At 45.4% G+C, this 20,318-nt stretch overlaps 2 protein-coding genes across 9 annotated transcripts in view; one reads left to right on the top strand and one right to left on the bottom strand.

Moving 5' to 3' along the window:
* The window catches only part of LOC117901462 (dynein heavy chain 7, axonemal), a 24,366-nt gene extending 12,834 nt beyond the window's left edge, over positions 1–11,532 (top strand). For 2 of the 4 annotated variants that reach the window (XM_034812215.1, XM_034812217.1), the window contains 9 exons: positions 3,005–3,292; positions 3,355–3,770; positions 3,836–4,014; positions 4,977–6,353; positions 6,469–6,477; positions 6,553–6,570; positions 6,640–7,012; positions 10,630–10,781; positions 10,923–11,532. In XM_034812215.1, the coding sequence (XP_034668106.1) occupies positions 3,005–3,292; positions 3,355–3,770; positions 3,836–4,014; positions 4,977–6,353; positions 6,469–6,477; positions 6,553–6,570; positions 6,640–7,012; positions 10,630–10,781; positions 10,923–11,429 (3,319 nt within the window). In that variant the 3' untranslated portion in view covers positions 11,430–11,532. The other 2 variants (XM_034812216.1, XM_034812218.1) reach the window with 2 other exon arrangements.
* LOC117901463 (cilia- and flagella-associated protein 91-like) lies at positions 7,028–19,020 on the bottom strand. 5 transcript variants are annotated; one of them, XM_034812220.1, is made up of 4 exons: positions 18,738–19,020; positions 14,805–15,042; positions 14,291–14,747; positions 7,028–9,366 (listed from the first exon to the last, which is right to left on the bottom strand). In XM_034812220.1, exons 1-4 carry the CDS (start codon positions 19,012–19,014, stop codon positions 7,087–7,089), a joined length of 3,252 nt encoding a protein of 1,083 aa, XP_034668111.1. In that variant the 5' UTR covers positions 19,015–19,020; the 3' UTR covers positions 7,028–7,086. The 5 variants fall into 5 exon arrangements, with proteins under 5 accessions (XP_034668111.1, XP_034668114.1, XP_034668115.1 ...); XM_034812223.1 differs by having other exon boundaries at positions 7,028–8,421; positions 13,370–14,747; XM_034812224.1 differs by lacking the exons at positions 14,291–14,747; positions 14,805–15,042 and adding exons at positions 16,563–18,363; positions 18,419–18,662 and having other exon boundaries at positions 7,028–7,992.
* Between the last annotated feature and the right edge of the window lie 1,298 nt (positions 19,021–20,318).

Here is a 20,318-nt window from a genome sequence, read left to right on the forward strand (position 1 = left end):
GTCAGCGACACGAAGCTGGAGTTTTTGTTTTGCCTCTTTTCTAATTACAAAACATAAAACGTTAGAATTCACGCATATTAGGAAAATTAAAGATACGCCTCGTGCAGGCGTCGCGATAGTGAGTGTGAGAACAGCACCGGATGCTGCACGGTAGCCGTGGCAGTGGCAGTGCCACTAGAACTGGAAAGGGAACGCGGACTCAAATGGGAACAGAGTAGAGCTGGGGGTAGGTAGGTGTTGCTAGGGAGGGTGCACCCGCATGTGGCCAGAACGAGTCGTTGCCAGGACACGCCATCCAGCAGCCAGTAGCTAGCTCGGTGGTTGCTGCTCAAGGTAAGTACAAAGGGCACACGATGCCCTGCAAGGGGGATGGATGGAGGCAGAATTTTCATGTTTGATGCGTGTATTACGCATCTGGTGGGTTTCTCTGAGGTCAGGGAGCGAGGCCAAACACCACTCCACATCTCCAGTCGCCCGTCTTTCGTCTTTCGTTTTTCGTCTGCCCTCTCCCGTCCTGTCGCTGGTCGATTTAATAAAGGAAATTCCTGGCTGCTGCTTCGGCAGCCGCTTTTCACGAAAGTGTTCAAAGTAATTTGGAGCATGCCCGAAAATACCTGAGGGCCCCAGAAGTGAGTGAGTAAACGCGACCGCCCGGGCATGCGGGTTGCTTCAGCTTCTGCTTCTGCTTCAGGACTACTCTCCCTCTATAAGCAATTGATTAATGTGCGCCCAGAGCGGATTAGGTTTAATTTTTACATCGACTCAGGGGTGGCAGCAGCAGCGGCAGCACACGATTGTACATCCTTTGGGACTAACATTGTAGTTTCGGGGGCTTTTTGTCTATGGAAGAATTTGTATTTGTATTGGCCAAATATGCTGAGAGCGCCCAGAAGGGTGTCTGGGATATTCGATAGAACTCACTCCTTGTGTTGTCTTTACTATTAACATTCATTTGCTTAATATTCCGGGTGACACGTAGCACATATGGCGACCCCTGGCCCACTCTTTATCCTCTGACTCAGCCTATACTCTAGCTCTACATCTACCTCTACCTCAGTTTAGCATCATAAAATGCCATTTTCGTAGATTGGGTATCAGGTGTAGAGGAGCAGGCTTGCGAGGCATGCCTTTGATTAAATAATGTTAATTTGAAAAAGGGAAAAACAATTTGTAGACCTTCGCTTTGGGTCGCTCTTCGCAATGTTTTCTAGACCTTACCGAATTTTTAATGAGCTTCAAGCGAGGACAGAGAGAGCAGTAATGGGAAATGGCTTGAAAAGTGCTGCAAATGGAACAAATTAAAGCAAAGCTTTAAAAGATGAAAGTTGGAGGGCTTCATTTAATTAAATTACCCATAAAATGGACAGCTTCAAGCCATAACAATTCTATTTATATATTTTATTTTATTCCTAGCAAATCGCCTTACTAAACATACTATAAGTCTCCTCTTTCCATGAATAGAAACTTGATAAGCTTTTTCTGCAAAAATATTGATTCTCTTTTTGGGTGTTTTGTGTTTGCAGCAGTGAAATTCCCCAACGCCATTCAACGGATTCCGAACAGATTCACAATTGCATATTTGACTACTATTTCGCAACTATTTTTCGGTGCAAATTTCCTTTTTATTCTGTGACAAACAGTTAAAACTCGTATCTCTCTGGCTGCTCCCACGGGTGGTGTGCTCTGAACTTTAGCAATTTTTCATGTGGCAACAGCCTGCTCAATGCCTCGTCCCTCTGCCATGCATGAGATTCTATTGTATAGGAGTTTTGAGCTGGAATTCGTTGTATAAAATTTGTTGCTTTCTTTTTTTTATCGTGGGTCCCCGCACGGGAAACAGGCAGCGGCCTAGGACACCTACCGGCAGTGGCAACGGCAACGGCAACGTCATCGGACCGGGACCGGGACATTGCTCTTTTGTTTTTCCATCAAATATTTTTCATTCATCAAGTTTTCAATTTACAAAAATGTTCATTCATTCGCACGAGCAATTTGTATTCGGTGTGAATTTGTCATGTGTTGGCCGCTGCCGTCGCCATTGCCATCGCCATCAACGTTTGCCACTGCCACTGCTGCAAGTTATTGTTGTTTTTCTCGCTCTATCTCACTCTTTTCATGCCACTGCCACAGCCACAGAGCCAGAGCCAGTGCCCCCATCGCTTTTGCCACTGCGGCTCTGAGTTATCGCAATAGCTGCCCCCCTCTCTCCTACTCTCTATATGTTGTGTTCGAAACACACACAAACAGCCGCAATCGCCGTATGCACACATATCCATAAATATATATGAACATATTATTCAGAGGCGCCCGAAACCCCCTATTGGGGGCTAAGTATCTACCAATCATTATATCTAAATTTCAAATATTTTAGCTGAGTTTATTGAGTTCATATTTTGATACGCTTTATAGCCGGCAATCGGATGATAGAATTTTATATTTTGTGAATTTCTTGAGACATTTTGAGACATTTTAAAGAAGGCTTTCTAGTTAAAGTTAAAGTTGAAAGTAGAATTTTGTGACCATAACTCCAAGAACAGTTAAGTAGTTTTCAAAAACCCCTTCGAAGACAATTACATTCTACGCTCTCTCTGTAATATAGTTCTGTCTGTGGCTTAACGTTTGCGTTTGCATGATGTATTGGCATATTTGAAGCCAGAGGTTTGCTCTCCTTGCAAAACCCACAAAACCCACACCACAGAAGACCCCATTACATACATATGTATGTACATATGTATTTATGTACATGCATGCACCTACCCACATGATGCGAGCAAAAACATTTCTATAGAATTATTTACGCTTATGAATTATTGACGTAAATATTGAATGTGTATTTATGCGGTATTTTCTCTTTTTAATATTCCAACTTCCAACAAATGATGGGCTCGTTGTTGGAGTCCATGCTGTGTGCATGTTGACAAATTGCCTGCATTTGTAATATCATTTAAAGTGCGTGTTTAGATACACGATTACGTTCATTCATTTATTTGTGTGCCTGTTGCAGGAATGCACGCCGCTGGCCACTGATGATTGATCCCCAGGGACAGGCAAACAAATGGATTAAGAACTACGAGAAGAACAATAAACTCTGTGTGATACGTCTCAATCAGCCGGACTACACTCGCGTCATGGAGAATGCCATACAGTTTGGATTGCCCGTGCTGCTGGAGAATATTGGCGAGGAGTTGGATCCCATTTTGGAGTCGGTGTTGCTGAAGCAGCTCTTCAAGCAGGGCGGTACACTCTGCATCAAGTTGGGCGACTCTGTGATTGAGTATAATCATAATTTTAGGTGGGGAAATATTTCAATTTTCTGCTCCTAACATGCAAGTTTGAAACGATTTTTGATTCCAGATTCTATATGACAACGAAGCTGCGAAATCCGCATTATCTACCCGAGGTGGCTGTCAAGGTAACTCTACTTAATTTCATGATTACCACACAGGGCTTACAGGATCAATTGCTGGGCATTACGGTGGCTCGAGAACGTCCCGATTTGGAGGCGGAGAAGAATAATCTAATTGTTCAGGGAGCTGAGAACAAGCGCATGTTAAAGGAGACTGAAGACCAGATACTGGAAGTGCTTTCATCAGCTGAAAATATCTTGGAAGATGAGACGGCTGTGCAGATATTGAGTTCGGCCAAGGCCTTGGCTAATGACATTAACGAGAAGCAAATTATTACGGAGGCCACCGAAAAGCAAATTGATATTGCCCGATTGAGTTATGTTCCCATAGCCGAGCACTCTACAATCTTATTCTTTACAATAGGTAAACCATCTAGGGGCATATCTGTAAGCACTCTGCATATATTATAATTCATTTTTGTATTTCAGTGGAACTGGCCAACATTGATCCCATGTATCAGTACAGTTTGGTTTGGTTTGTCAACCTGTACATGTCCTCCATCGATAACACGGAGAAGGTGGACGATATCGTGGCCCGCCTGCAGGACTTGCGGAGTCATTTCACCTACAGCCTGTACGTCAACATCTGTCGCAGTCTGTTCGAGCGTGTGAGTGCCCATGGCTAATGCCAATTATTGTCAAACCTTCGTCCATCCGTTGACCGGTGCTCGTACCCTTTAGCCATCGTTAGCCCCGTAATTGCGCATAATCGAATAATGTGACATTTGAGGCGTATGTCGTTGCGTATCATTTGCTTTGTGGCTGAGCTTCGTGCTCTACTTGACTTGACTTGACTTGGTTTTAAATAATATTTAAGTACTTTAACTACCCAAGTACCTTCTACTCGAATGCCACTTCAACTGACAATGAAGGGCAGCGGTGGCTGCCACTGCACTTACAGTGGATGTTAACGTATGATTGAGGGACACATTCTCTGCAGCAAAGTGCTGCCATCTTCCATACCATACCAACCTATAACATATTGTTGATGACATTACATATTCCTTTCCATATTTCCACACTTTTTGAAACTAATTTGTGATTCAAAAACCCGAAAACCACCTTCACATCTCCCACTGTGCAAGTTTCGAGCTACTCGAATAACATTATTACGTTGCTGCCTGCAATCAAAGGATGTACCCTGCCAAAGGAAACTAAAAGAAGGGGAAAAAATGAAATAATAATCCAAACAAGTTCTACCTAGCTTTATGCTGTTTTCAGTCAATTATGCCATGCCCTGTACTTTCCCTGTTGCTTCCCTCACCTTCCACTCGGCTCCTGTCGCTCCACAGCCATGAGCTAACCTTTGATCCCGGCCTTTTAATTTGCTCTTGCAAAAAGAAAGAAATGAAGGGAATTGCTATCAGAGAAGCGGCATCGCCGCTTGGTTTGCTTCGGAAAATGCTTTGATTTCCGAGGGCAACCTTTTGGGTTTTTCTGTAACCCATTTAATGCGCAAACGAGCCCAAAATGATGACCCTGAACGAGCCCAATCACACACACCATCCGTAGCCCTTTTTCGTATTCTTTTTTTTTCCCTTTCTAATGAAAGGTTTTGGCCTTTCCACAGGATAAGCTGTTGTTCTCGCTTATATTGAACATCAACCTGATGAAGCACGATAACTTGATTGACAATGCCGAATGGATGTTCCTGCTTACGGGAGGCATTGGTCTGGAGAATCCGCACAAGAATCCCACCCACTGGCTGGGCGTACAGAACTGGGATGAGGTCTGCCGGCTGACCAATTTGCCAAACTTTAAAGGCTTACGCGAGGATTTTGTTGCGAATCCGAACAGTTGGAAATTGTATTTTGATTCGAAAGTGCCGCAGGACAATAAGGACATACCCGCTGCCTGGGGCAAGCGCATCTCCGTCTTCCAGAAGCTGTTGCTGTTGCGGGTCTTTCGACCGGATAAACTGGTGCCAGCCGTGCTTAACTTTGTGTCTGGAGAGCTGGGTCCCAAGTTTGTCGACCCGCCGCAATTCGATTTGATGGCCTCCTTCGGTGACTCGCACTGCTGTGTCCCCCTGATATTCATTCTGACGCCTGGTTCCGATCCCACGGCCACGCTGTTGAAGTTTGCCGAGGACCAGGGCTTCGGCACGAACCGCCTGTTCTCTCTGTCCCTGGGCCAGGGTCAGGGTCCCATTGCCATGAAGATGATCGATGAGGGTGTCAAAATGGGCAATTGGGTGGTGCTGCAGAACTGCCATTTGGCAGCCAGCTTTATGCCCATGCTGGAAAAGATCTGCGAGAACTTGCTGCCAGACTCGACGCATCCGGACTTCCGCTTGTGGCTTACCTCATATCCGGCTGATCATTTCCCGGTGGTGGTGCTGCAGAATGGCATCAAAATGACCAACGAACCGCCCAAGGGTCTGCGCTCCAACATACTCCGTTCGATGTTCAGCGATCCGATCAGTGACCCGGAGTGGTACGAGTCCTGCACCCAGCCGCGCATCTTCAAGCAGCTGATCTACTCGCTGTGCTTCTTCCATGCTGTGATCCAGGAGCGCCGCACCTTTGGTCCGATCGGCTGGAACATACCCTACGAATTCAACGAGACCGATCTGCGCATATCCCTGATGCAGTTGCGCATGTTCCTCAACCAGTACGAGTCGGTGAACTACGATGCTCTGCGCTATCTCACGGGCGAGTGCAACTACGGAGGTCGTGTCACCGATGACTGGGATCGGCGTACCCTGAAGACCATACTGGACCTGTACTACTGCCCCGCGGTGATCGACCTGGAGAAGCCATACTTCCTCGACGAGTCAGAGCTGTACTATATTCCCGTGTACAAGGAAGTCGAGTTGTATATGAACTACACCCGAGAACTGCCACAGATCTCGTCACCGGCCATCTTTGGCTTCCACGCTAATGCGGACATTATGAGGGATCAAAAGGAGACGGACATGCTGCTCTCGCACACGCTGCTGACACAGGTAAGTCCATCATTGATCATGCTTTTAGAGAGTTGCATAGGTTTAGACCACAAATTAAGGCTTGGAAAATACTCTTAAATTGCTTTTTTATACACATTCTTGCTTGCCATAAAAGGATCGTTGGGTAAGCTTTTCCAGAGTAATTTTCTTTGTATAAAATGTAATAAATTTAACGCTTTAATTGCCACATTCAAACCAGGATCTCTACGAGAGACGTGTAAGTGCCAGCTAATGCTTGTTAGAAGCTTTCTTCTTTATAGATTTGTTTGCTTGTGCCGCATTTTAGAAACTGGAGAAAACACAAAAGGTCTATGTAGAAGTGCTTAGTAGACGCTTTCCCGAGAACCTGTCCCTACCCACTTATCCCACAAGTCCCCCCTTCCTTGCCCTGTACCCATTGCCCCTGAAGGACACGAGCGCCTCCCACGATGACAGCGACGACTCCAAAGCGCTTACACCCGAGGAGGTGGTGACCAATGTGGCCACCGATATTCTAGACAAATTACCCAAGCTCTTCGATCGAGATGCGGCGCTGCTCAAGTATCCTACCATATACCATCAGAGCATGAACACGGTGCTGGTGCAGGAAATGGTGCGCTTCAATGTCCTGCTAAACACCATCCGCACGAGTTTGATAACACTGAAAAAGGGCATCAAGGGTGAGTTTATGTTTATGAAATTCTCATATTTATTTTAAATATTTTCAACACGCGAATCAGAAAACCTTCGCACCTTATTTACGTTGTGATCGCTGTGATCGTTGCGACCCTGTTCGAGAGACAACTTTTCCAACTTCCTTTGCGGTTGTTGGTTTTTCGTGCAGTATTTGATCTGAAGTTTGATGTTCTATGGGCTGGATCAGGTTGTATTCACTTGCCACATGGCTTGCCGTCGAGTTGAAACTAGTTTTGAAGACCGAACCACCGGCCCTGAGGTCCGCCTCATGTTCTTCCGGATCAAGAAGTTGTATCGGGGATTGGTCGATAATCTCGGTAACAACTTCTTGGGTAATAATCTTCACCTGGGACTTCTTTCCTTTTGTCAAGCCAACCGGTTCTGTCAGCTCTTCCTTGGGAATTGATAATTCTTCTTCTAGTTCCTCCGAGTAGATTCGATCCGAGGAATTATCCGTTTCGTTGTCATTTTCAAACTCATCATCAGCTTCAGACATATAATAGGCACCTAGTTTGTCCTCAAACTCCATGTCAATGCCTTCTTCAGATTCTGGTTCTTCTTCAGGCTCATTCTCAGCCTCTTCTTCAACCTCAACCTCTGCCTCAACTTCCGCCGCTTTCTGGGCGTCAGGCTCCCAAGCATTGTCCTCTGATTTATTAACAGCATGTTGGAAAACCTGCGTTTCTATATGTACATCCCGATCTTCAGTTAGGTGGTCATCCCCTTGGTATATGTCAAGGGTGTCCAGCTCCCTGGTGACCTTGTCTTCCGTCATTCTCTTGAACAAGTTCAGCAACTGAATGCGGAGTAGTTCAGTGTCTGGCTGTGACGGCTGCTCTCTGATTGCCTTGTAATCTATTTTCTCCCACCCACGTATGTCGTCCGTCATGCGGATTGATCGGTTTGATATTGTTCTACGTAAATTGATCAATTGAGAGGGTAAAACGGGTAGTGGATTCTCGATCTTGTTCATGATTTCAGCAAACACATCATCAAACAGATCGTTTTGGTTTTCGTGCACAATGCGTTCGGTTTCATCTTTCCAGCGCTGACCGGGAACAGCCTGTCGAATGAGTTTTCGTATTATGGCCTCAGCCTCGTGGCATGAAGTTTTTTGCGGTGTTTCGCTCTCGCTGTCAGTGGAGAACAAATAGAGATCGTTGTCGATGAGGCGATCAATGAAGTCGCTGGTCAGAGTGCCGGCTATGTCGATTGGTTCCAGCTCCTCCCACACTCTGCCAAATATCACATCCTCCACAATATAATTAACGATGAGCGACTTCTCATGGCGATCGAGTGCAGCATTCATGTCTGGGGAGACCATGTCTCGAAGCATCAGTCGCAGTGGAGCATAGGTGAGTGGCGTCTGGATGAGCTTGAAGCTCTCCAGCCAACGCTCGATATCGGCATCAATCACTTTAGCAAGATCGGTCACAGTTTCGGCAGCGTCGTGTTCTGCTATGTGGTTAATATCTGTTGTAAGAATGGCGTTGAGATACTTATCGCTGACTTGATTGTTGGCCACATTGCACTTCTGGAACAACTCTTCGTAGAGCTTTCGCATTTCGTTCTCCTTCTGTCGTAAGCCTGCCTCACCCGCCTCTCGTCTCCAGCGCTCTTTCTGCATCAACATGGATAGCAAGTGGAGCTTGCGCAGCTCCTTCAGTCGTCCCGCCTCTTCGGATAGGAACTGCATGACCCAACCAATGTGGGTGCCTTCGTACGTGTGCAACAGATTCTCTAGTTCCTGGCTGCTTCTCTCATCTCGCACTCGCTTGCTGAACACTGAGCCCTCGGTTTGCGGAGGGGTACCTTTGAAGGTTGGTGCTTTGTATGTCGTTGAGATCTCTGCGGTCTCTTCCTTGGCGATTCGCATTACGCCGTATGCGGCATTGGGATCTTGAAATTCAAACTCTTGTCCTATAATGGATTCTGTCTCCGAAGCTGGTATCGGCCGCTTCTTGAGACATTTCGGCTGTGACTTGTGCCTATTCGCCAGCGTTCTCAAGCCCTTCAGCGAGTCGTAGAGCTTTTGCAAGTTTTTATCAGAGCAGAAGTTCTGCTCGTGCTCCTTGATACTCTCCTTTGGCTTTGACCATTCCTTGAGTTTTCTGAACGGACACTGTAGTTTCTGTATGCTCACTCGCTTCTCCAGGTCATCAATCCTCATATCAAAAGCTTTGCGGTTAGTGCCCACAAAGCTGCGGCGTGCTGGATCCACACCGTGTCTCATGAGTGGTCCATAGAACTCGGAGCATGGTGATCCCAAGGCATACATAGGACTCTGCTTCTTCCACTTTCGGACCGTGGGGTTAAGCTGGCTTTCGATGCGGCGCTTTCCGCGCTGATACTCTATCTCGTTCTTGCGTAGACCCTCTTGCCGCCGTTTTTCAATTCGTTCGCAGGCCATTTCAATGCGTGACTTAGATGCTGTATGCATCTCCTTCTCGCGCTTGTCAAACATCTTTATGACGATCTCCAGTCGCATCATCTGACACTCTTGTATGTATTCCTCCCGCTCCATAAAACTCTCCCACTCGAATGCCTCCAGTATGGATTTGTATTTGGTTTGCATTGTCAACTCCCGAGCCGCACGCAATTGTTTCATTAAGTTCATTTTCACTGCCCTATTAAATTCCCAACGTTTGCGGGCCCGCTCTAGGGTCTCAACCTCATGGAGCCCCGGTGGCTTGTCTCCAGGCAGCAAAGATGGTAGGGCAAACAGCTCTAGATGCTCATTACTTTCTTTGCTCATGACCTCTGGTAGATAGGCCACCGTTTGTGCAGAAGATTCCCTGTGAAGCAGACATAAAGGAATAACCTAAAAATATTTAAAGTTCCTTCCGTCTTACCTATAGAGCGTTTGGGTTCCCTGCTCCTTGAATGGTCGCTTGTCCACATATTTTGGAAAGAAATCACATTTGTTGGAATAATTCGTCACCGAGGGACGCATCTTGACCTCATGGCTTGTGATATTCGTATCCCGTTCTGTTAGAAAATCGATTCCTGCTGCCCTCAACTGGCATTCGCTGTCTGTACGCGGCAGTCTGCCCGCATATCGCTCGGAAGGGGTATTGGCACCTAAAGTGCAATAAATATTGATATAGATGATTGATCATTCCTGCTCTCCTGTAGCACTTACCGGCCTGTAGTCGATGATCCGACGTGGACTTTGTGATCAAACAAGATGTGAGCCCCTGCAGACAGGCATCTTTGGGTATCTGTGGTGACTCTCCCTGGGACCTTTGCTTGCTAAATGTCACCCGTTTGGTCTGAGCTGGCGAATGTTTCTTTTGGTGTCCAGTTGAATGTGTGTAATCATCCACATTTGAATTGTTGTTTCGTTTCTCTTTTTCCTCGAGAAGGGCCAATCGGTTTTGGGCCTTTCTCAGTTTCTTTTCATGTGCAGGCATTTTGTGTGAGCTTCCGCCAATCTATCTTTGTTTTTGTTGCAGATTATTTTATAGTGTATTGTTTAAGTGTTTGTGGATTCACGTGTTGTTTTATACAAAATATATTTTCAATTTTTAACTTGGCATTTTGTTTCTTGCACAGCCTCCTATATCTATGAACTTAACTGATGCTTTTTTATTCCATACAGGTTTGGTGGTGATGTCTGCCGCTGTGGAGGCTGTCTATAAGTCTGTCCTGATTGCGAAGATACCAGCAATGTGGGCTGGTAAATCATATCCCAGCCTGAAGCCACTCGGCAGCTATGTAACCGACTTTCTGCACCGCCTGGAATTCCTGCAGGTAAGCTAACGAAGAATTTTGCATGTTAGCAACGGAGCGGCTGCTAGGGTGCCGACTTTTGTTTGCTGGGCCAATCGATAAGAGGTGCCCTGGTACGGTTAGCTGTAATAAACGCATGTGTTCCGTTCATACTCATTTCAGCACTGGTACGACCATGGCGCCCCCTCCACCTTTTGGCTGTCGGGATTCTTCTTCACTCAGGCCTTCCTCACTGGCGCCCAGCAGAACTATGCACGAAAGTATGTTATTTCCATAGATCTGCTTGCCTTCGACTATGAGGTCCTCTCGCTGGAGGAGAACGAAATCCAGGGCATCACTGCACCCGCCGATGGAGTCTATGTGTATGGGATTTACCTGGAGGGTGCCCGGTGGGATCGCACGGCCAAATATTTGGCCGAGTCGCGTCCAAGGGAACTGTTCGACCCTATGCCCTTGATATGGTTGAAGCCGCTCAAGCGCACCGATCTCCCCGAGCGTCACAACTATCTGTGTCCGCTCTACAAGACGGCCGAACGACGGGGTGTCCTGTCCACCACGGGACACAGTACCAACTTTGTGGTGGCCATGATGTTGCTCTGCAATCCAAATACTCCAACGTCCCACTGGATTAACCGTGGCACAGCGCTGCTCTGTCAGCTGAGTTTCTAATATTACAGATCCATTCTATTAAATTATATTTTCTATATTCCTCTCTTAGAATCTTAGAGTGCTTTCGGATGATTCAATAAAAGTAATAGTCAAGTGTTAAGTTATAAATTTAAAGCGTTATTTATTGTGCGATGGGTCTTGAGTTATTGTTGCGTTTCCCAGCCCAATAAGTATTTCGTCCAGCGTTCGCATTTACTACAGCAATATCAATAAAAATATTGCTATGCTCTCGCTACCTCTCTCACTTTGACCGGAGCCGAAAAAGCATTTGCTCTGCTTTGCTGCAGCAGACAACAAAAACACCCGAAAACAAACAGCCTTAGTAAATGAAAAAATTGCATTATCTCTGCTCTCATCTCGCACGCAGTTTTGAGCACCTGAAAAAACTACAGCAGAGCAGAGCAGAGCAAATGCTTTTACAGTTTTCGGCTATGGCTCGTATTCGGATCCGTTCAAGGTGAGAGCGAGAGCGAAGCGGCCGTTCTTTCGTCTACCTATTCCACCTTCTTCGTTTCTGATCTTATATCGCGCTTTCTTTCGCCTAGGCTTAGGAGCAGCCCCACGCCGCTGCTATCACATTCTATCTCACTCTCGTCTAAGAGGTTCTGCATAGGGCATCCCATCATATCGGTTTTTAAATTATTTTACATATGTTTATTATTTTTTACACTTTTTGACACTTTTTTTATATATAACATATTTTTTGTACTGCTCTAAGTTTGCAATACAGCTACATTAGATGTATGTAAGTAATATATGCAACTGTCAAAAAATTTAAATTCAAATAATCATCTGAACTTAAATACTTGAGAATTCGCCTTGTAAGTCTTGGCGTCTATCGACCCGGATTGTTCCTCGACAAAATGTTCTTCCAGACTCATCTCATCTTCCACAGCTTCCACATCTTCCACAGCTTCCACATCTTCCTCATTTTCGTTGCTTTCACTAGAGGTTAGATGCAGGCCGAGAACATTTGGTGTGGAATTAGCTTTCGATTCAGTGCTAGCTTCCTCTTCACCATCGGCACCTTCTTCCTCCTCGAAGACCGTCTCATGGAGACTACCGGGAGCTACAAGCTCATTGACCGATGGTACATACAACACTTTTACTGTTTGTTCATGTTTGAGCGTCTTAAAGTCCTCTTCCTCGTTTAGATTTATCACTCCAGTGATGCTGAACACATCCTCTGGGAGGTTTTTTTGCGTGTCTTCCATTGTGTCCACCCGTTTGAGCACCTCTGATTTTATAAAGATATCTAATTCTTCATTTTCATCTTCGTGGTACTTATCGAAGGTCTTCAATCCTGCTGTAACATTGTCCTTTTTTAACTTTTTTTGTAGAGAAAGTATTTGCATGCGCTCAAATTCTGAGTTTGGCAAAGAACTTAGGATCATTTGGAGGCTAGCAATATCTATGGTTCGAAAATTGTCAGTCTTCGAAATGCGCCGTTGAGATTGAAATGCACGCACAGCGATTAGGTCGGAGGATTTCACTAGTGCAGGATCATCGATCTTGTTCAAGATTTCAGCAAACACATCATCAAACAGATCGTTTTGGTTCTCGTGCACAATGCGTTCGGTTTCATCTTTCCAGCGTTGTCCGGGAACAGCCTGGCGGATGAGTTTGCGTATTATGGCTTGAGCCTCGTCCCAGGATGATCTCTGAGGCGTCTCGCTCTCGCTGTCTGTGGAGAGCAAATAGAGATCGTTGTCAATGAGGCGATCAATCAAATCGCTGGTCAGAGTGCCGGCTATGTCGATTGGTTCCAGCTCTTCCCACACTCTGCCAAATATCACTTCCTCGATAACATAATTTGCGATGAGCGACTTCTCATGACGATCGACTGCAGCATTCACGTCTGGGGAGACCATGTCTTGAAGCATCAATCGCAGAGGAGCATAGGTTAGTGGCGTCTGAATGAGTTTGAAGCTCTCCAGCCATCTCTGAATATCTGAATCGATTTGCCTAGCCTGACCGGTCACCGTTATGGCCGCCTCGCTCTCTGCTATGTGGCGCATATCTGTTGTTAAAAGAGCGTTGAGATATTTTTTGCTAACCTGATTATGGGCCCCAGTACATTTTTGGAACAACTCTTCGTAGAGGCTTCTCATTTCGTTTTCCTTTTGTCTTAATCCTGCTTCATTCGCTTCACGTCGCCATCGCTCTTTCTGGGCCAAAATGGTAAAGAAGTGGAGCTTTCGATGCTCCTTCAGCCGGGCCATTTCTTCAGAGAGGAACTGCATGACCCATCCAATATGGGTGCCTTCGTGCGTGTTCAGCAAATTCTCAAAAGCTTCTTGTCGCCTCTGAGCCTCTAAATACTTTGCTTGTGTTGTGGGCCTTCTTGTTGGTGGATGAGGAGCCTGCTTCTGAATGTCTGTCGGCTCCGGCTGTTCTACCGGTCTTGGCGCTGCCTGATAGAAGTGAATGTGAACTGGCTGCTGATCGTATTTATCATGTCCCGAGGCAAATTTCTTTCTTTTCCGAAGACACTTTGGCTCTGCCTTTTCCTTAGCCGTTTGCGTTCTCAAGCCTTTCAAAGACTCGTAAAGCTTTTGCAAATTTTTATCAGAGCAGAAGTTTTGCTCGTATTCCTGAACATACTTTTTAGGTTTGGACCATTCCTTGAGCTTTCTGAAAGGACATGTCAAGTTATTTACGTTCACGCGCTTCTCCAGGTCATCCATCCTGATGTCAAAAGCTTTGCGGTTAGTGCCTGGAAAGTTTCGTCGTGCCGGATCAACACCGTGCCTGATGAGTGGGCCATAGAACTCGGAGCATGGAGATCCCAAGGCATACATAGGACTCTGCTTTTGCCACCTCCGGGAAGTCTTTGCGAGCTGTACGTCGTTACGGCGTTTGCCACGTTGATACTCTATCTCGTTCTTGTGCAGACCCCTTTGACGGCTCTTTTCGATGCGCTCGCAAGCCATTTCCATGCGTGTCTTGGATGCTGTATGCATCTCCTTCTCGCGCTTGTCAAACATCTTTATGACGATCTCGAGTCGCATTCTCTGACACTCTTGTATGTACTCCTCTCGCTCGATCCAACTCTCCCACTCGAATGCTTCCAGTATGGATTTATACTTCGTCTTCATTGTCAGCTCACGGGCCTCATGCAATTGTTTCAAAAAGTTCACTTTCACTGCCTTTTTAAAGTTCCAACGTTTGCGGGAACGCTCTAGGATCTCGACCTCGTGGAGTCCTGGTGGCTTGTCTCCAGGCAACAAAGATGGTAGGGTGAAAAGCTCAAGATGCTCATTCATTTCTTTGTCCATGACCTCTGGCAAATAGGCCACCGTTTGTGCAGAAGATTCCCTGTGAAGCAGACATAAAGGAATAACCTATAAATCTATAAAGTTCCTTCCGTCTTACCTATAGAGCGTTTGGGTTCCCTGCTCCTTGAATGGTCGCTTGTCCACATATTTTGGGAAGAAATCGCATTTGTTGGAATAATTCTTTATCGAAGTCACCGAGGGACGCATCTTGACCTCATGGCTTGTGATATTAGTATCCCGTTCTGTTAGAAAATCGATTCCCGGTGCCTTGAACTGGCATTCGCTGTCTGTACGCGGCAATCTTTCCACTGAGCGTTCGGCTGGGTTGTTTGCACCTATGTACATATTAAAGGATGATGAATGAATAAAAGAATAAAATTCTGATCCATTTCCACCTGCAGCCAATCTTTGTTCCATCGGTGTCCTCGTGATGAGACATGATGTGAGGCTCTGTCCAGCTTGCATGAACTCGTTTTTGGCCTTCAATGGTTGTCCATTTACACCATTGCTTAGTTGTTTGCCGAATGTGAGACGTTTGGTGTGACTTGCCATTGGCTCCTTTTTACGAATAGGAAAATGGTGTGCTGGTCGATTATCATGGAGCACCCGATGCCCCTGAAGCTCCCTCGAGGGTCGCTTCTCGTATGCTGGCATTTCTGTTTAGTTCCCTAATTACTGGGTAACCTATTGTCTGTTGTAGCGTGAAATATATCGTAAATGTTTAGACGTTATGTATTTGTTGTATTTATTATTTGTTGTCTGATTTGGGTTTATGTTTTTCAAGTGGCATACTTGGTCAAATTATCTTGGATGTTAGTAAATCAGTTAGGTAGTAAGTTAGTCAGTAGCCAGGCAACTGCAAAAAGGGAACCGAAAACCTCTTTGTTGGTGCACATAAATTGGTATAAAAATAAATATTTATTCGAACTGTAACTGTGTGGTAAAATGAGAGTAAAATTCAACCAACTAATGCAATAATTTCAGAGCTGTTCTTCCCTAACATACTCTTAGACAGAGACAATCCCTGTCTATCATCTTCTTCATCGGCTTCTTCAAAGAGGTTGTCAATCAGATTTGGGTCCACATCCTTTGAGGCTTCCATCTTATCAAGAGGTACTAGTTCAGACATATTTTCTTCAGCTTCTTCAGAGGCGTTTTCAGTCATACTTGGGTCTTGGATTTTCTGCGTATCAATATATTCCACATTTTCCGTAACTATCTTTGGATCCACCTTTGTCTCTTCGACTATGCCCATCGCAATTTCCTCTTGTATTTCCTGTTCCTGTTCCTCCATCTCAAGCTCCCTTTCCTCTTCCATAGTTATTTCCATTTCCGATTCAGTCTCTATATCTACACACTTCATCTCCAGCTCCATTTCCATCTGCAACTTTTCTTCCTCAATATCCTCTTTTTTGTGGGCGATGATTTCCTTTATTTTGTATTCCAGTTTATTATGTCCGGTACCTCTCAGCGCCTTTAGATTTTCCTCTTTACAAATGTCAACAGTTTCCATTATGCTGTAAAGGTCGGAACCTAATTGTCGATCAGATCCTTGAGGTTCGTAGCTCTGCGACTTGATCAATGTGTCGTCTTCAAAATGAATGTTGTGATCTTCCCAATATGGTTCGTCAGTTTCCAGTCTTTTGGTTATATTATCCGTTGTCATTTTCTTGAATAGGGATAGGATTGTAATTTTTAGCGCCTCCGAACTATTCGTAGCGACTTGATCTCTCATGGCCTGGAACTCCAAAATCTCCATAGCTCGAATATTATCCGTCAATTTGAGGGTAGTGTGCGATTGTGTTGGACACACTTCGATTAAATCGCAAGATTGAACCAATGGTGGGTTCTCGATCTTGTTCATGATTTCAGCAAACACATCATCAAACAGATCGTTTTGGTTTTCGTGCACAATGCGTTCGGTTTCTTCTTTCCAGCGCTGACCGGGAACAGCCTGTCGAATGAGTTTTCGTATTATGGCTTGAGCCTCGTACCAGGATGATCTCTGAGGTGTCTCGCTCTCGCTGTCAGTGGAGAACAAATAGAGATCGTTGTCGATGAGGCGATCAATGAAGTCGCTGGTCAGAGTGCCGGCTATGTCGATTGGTTCCAGCTCTTCCCACACTCTGCCAAATATCACATCCTCCACAATATAATTAACGATGAGCGACTTCTCATGACGATCGAGTGCAGCATTCATGTCTGGGGAGACCATGTCTCGAAGCATCAGTCGCAGTGGAGCATAGGTGAGTGGCGTCTGAATGAGCTTGAAGCTCTCCAGCCAACGCTCGATATCGGCATCAATCTCTTTGGCAAGCCCCGTCACCGTTTTAGCGGCCTCGTTGACTGCGATGTGGGTCATATCTTGTGTAAGAATGGTATTTATGTACTCGTTGCTAACATGATTGTGGACAGAGTTGCTCTTCTGGAACAACTCATCGTAGATCCTTCGCATTTCGTTCTCCTTCTGCCGCAATCCTGCTTCATTCGCTTCGCGGCGCCATCGCTCTTTCTGGACCAAATTAGTAAAGAAGTGGAGCCTTCGCTGTTCCTTCAGCCGGGCCATTTCCTCAGAGAGGAACTGCATAAGCCATCCAATGTGGGTGCCCTCGTACGTTTGCAAAAGATATTCCAAATCTACTTGCCTCCTGTCGTCTTGTAAACGCCTGGCAAAAGCGCTCGACCGATCGGGTTCATATTTGAGGTCAAATGGCGCTATCGCCTTCTTTGGAGTTTCAGGAGCGTAGGGCTTACTGGGCGAAGCTGAGAACACAGAGTCCATATGTACCCTGTCTGAGTAAACGCGGGGCTTGAAACGCTTCTTCAGACACTTTGGTGGAGTTTTGTTTTCGTATGACAGTGTTCTTAATGCCTTCAAGGAGTCGTAGAGCTTTTGCAAATTTTTATCACTGCAGAAGTTCTGTTCGTATTCCTTAATGTACTCTTTGGGCTTGGACCATTCCTTGAGCCTTCTGAACGGACATGTCATGTTGTTTAGGTTCACGCGCTTCTCCAGGTCATCCATCCTGATGTCAAAGGCTTTGCGGTTAGTGCCTGGAAAGTTTCGTCGCGCCGGATCAACACCGTGCCTGATGAGTGGGCCATAGAACTCGGAGCATGGTGATCCCAAGGCATACATGGGACTCTGCTTTTGCCACCTCCGGGAAGTCTTTGCGAGCTGTATGTCGTTACGGCGTTTTCCACGTTGATATTCTATCTCGTTCTTGTGCAGACCCCTTTGACGGCTCTTTTCGATGCGTTCGCAAGCCATTTCCATGCGTGTCGTGGATGCTGTATGCATCTCCTTCTCGCGCTTGTCAAACATCTTTATGACGATCTCTAGTCGCATCCTCTGACACTCTTGTATGTACTCCTCTCGCTCGATCCAACTCTCCCACTCGAATGCTTCCAGTATGGATTTATACTTCGTTTGCATTGCCAACTCACGGGCCTCATCCAATTGCTTCTTTAGGTTAACAGTCAGTGCTTCATTGAAGGCCCACCGTCTGCGGGATCGTTCCAAGACTTCTACCTCGTAGAGCCCTGGGGGCTTATCGCCAGGAAGCGCTGAGGGCAGTTTGAAAAGCTCTACATGCTCATCTATATCCTGGTCCTCGATATTTGGCAAGTATGCCAAAGTTTGTGCTGAGGATTCTCTGGGAATCAGAAATAATATTAGTTTTACACACAAAGACGAAAGTCTTCGTTTACCTGTAGAGCGTTTGGGTTGCCTGCTCCTTGAATGGACGGTCGACCACATATTTTGGAAAAAAGTCACACTTGTTTGCTAACTTTTTTTTCAGAGGAGCCGAGAGCCGAGTATCCATCTTGACCTCGTGGGTTGTGATATTCGTATCCCGTTCTGTTAGAAAATCGATTCCTGGTGCCTTGAACTGGCATTCGCTGTCCGTACGTGGCAATCTTCCCGCCGATCGCTCGGCTGGGTTGTTGGCACCTAAACGAAAATAAAAGCAGATGATAATTGGGATTAACAGACCCGTTGAAGTGTTCATTAATTGTCTGCACCCACCTCCTTTAAATCGGGAATCCAACGGAGACCTCGTGATCAGACATGATGATAGGCACTCACGGCTTTTCCTGGCATCTTTCTTAACCTGTGCGGACTCTTGATAGATCCGCTGCTTGTTGAATGCGACATGCCTGTTGAGTTGCGAACTCTTTGGTTTTTTTACACTAGGTGGATAAAGCTCAGACGATGAGTTTCTCTGATTTCCCTTATTGTCTCTTTCTTCCTGGAAGTAACGAAGTATTAGATCCCTTGGTGAATGCTTCTGCTGAGCTGACATTTTGTCTGGTGGTTGATGTTTGAATAATGAGTTAGTTTGCTTTTCAAAGTTTTTGGTGTGATAGTCTACTTGATGTGGGTTGTTTACTTGTAATAAAGTATTTTTGCTTTTCTTAGTTGGGACTGGAAATAAGTGTCGAAGAATTATCAATTATAGACCCCATTTTGTACTGTAAAACCCTTCCTAATGGGTTGAGCTCATCAATATCAATTTAAAAACATTGAGTTGGCCAACAATTTGGCAGCAATCTCGTCAATTCAGGAGTGGAAGATGGAGATGCCATACTAAGATATATACAAACGACCTACCCAATCCCACCCAGAGCCTCGCCAGAACGTTAATCATTTATTATCCTGTGTACATGTCTGTGATTATTTAGCTTTTTGTCTTGGCTCAGCCATATTTCATTTTCTTCCTGGAGCTTTAAATTTTGTAAGGCCTTTGAGACGTTTCTCCTTTTACTCTTCCCTTACACACACTTTTTTCCATCGTGTTTTTTCTCTGCTGGTGTGCAACTAATTTTGTGTAATAATTTATGAGCAAAGTTTCCTTTGGGAGAGTGGGGGATGCTTTTCGATAAGAAGTGTTTTTGACGATTAAGCGCAACACTCGAGCAAGTTGGAGAGCGTAAATTGTTGTTTTGGCCCCCGGCCCGAGGGTCTTAAGCATTGAGAGTTCTTTTGTGTGCAATTTAGTGCTATTTTTGTTCGTGAAAGTTTTGTTCAAAAGCCAACAGCCAAAACGAGAAGAAATATTAGATGGAATCTGGGCAGACTTGACCCGTTTCGGAATACTTTTTGGCAGCTTCACAGATTGGTAACATTTAATTGGCTTCAATTTTATATCAACTCTGGCGATAACATCCCATACAGCTACACTGAGAGACTCATGTTCGTGTTTAGCAGGCACATTAATTACCACTTGAGTGCCTCATCTTCATCGAAATCAAGCTCCTTCTTGCTTGCACTTGCCCATTAATTACCTTTGCTAAGCATCAGCCCATTTATCAGGTCCAGGTTTTGGGCTCTCGCCCCTCTCCTTTCGACTGTAGCATTTCTTTGTTGCCTGCGTGACCCCATCAAAAATAATGATGCTAATTAGGCAGCAGCATTTTCACCAAATGTTTAAACCGATTAGAGCGTCTGTCAAAATCTAGTCTAGCTCCCAGCTCACACACCAGAAAATCAACCCCGGAAAATTGTGATTTTGTTTTGCCAAATCTGTGCAATACCCTTTCAATTGGATATGAAATTATCTCTGCATCAGAAGAGATTCTGTGATTGAGATTGCAGGTTTCTGCATTT

The sequence above is a fragment of the Drosophila subobscura genome, chromosome U, assembly GCF_008121235.1.
Source record: "Drosophila subobscura isolate 14011-0131.10 chromosome U, UCBerk_Dsub_1.0, whole genome shotgun sequence".
In the NCBI taxonomy this organism is placed as follows: Eukaryota; Metazoa; Arthropoda; class Insecta; order Diptera; family Drosophilidae; genus Drosophila; species Drosophila subobscura.

Coding starts and splice junctions, on each gene's coding strand:
- LOC117901463 (XM_034812220.1), bottom strand. CDS start 19,014: ATGTCAGCTCAGCAGAAGCATTCACCAAGGGATCTAATACTTCGTTAC. Junction 15,043..18,737: donor GGATTCCCGATTTAAAGGAG/GTGGGTGCAGAC, acceptor ATATGTACATAG/GTGCAAACAACCCAGCCGAA. Junction 14,748..14,804: donor GGAACCCAAACGCTCTATAG/GTAAGACGGAAG, acceptor TCTGCTTCACAG/GGAATCTTCTGCACAAACGG.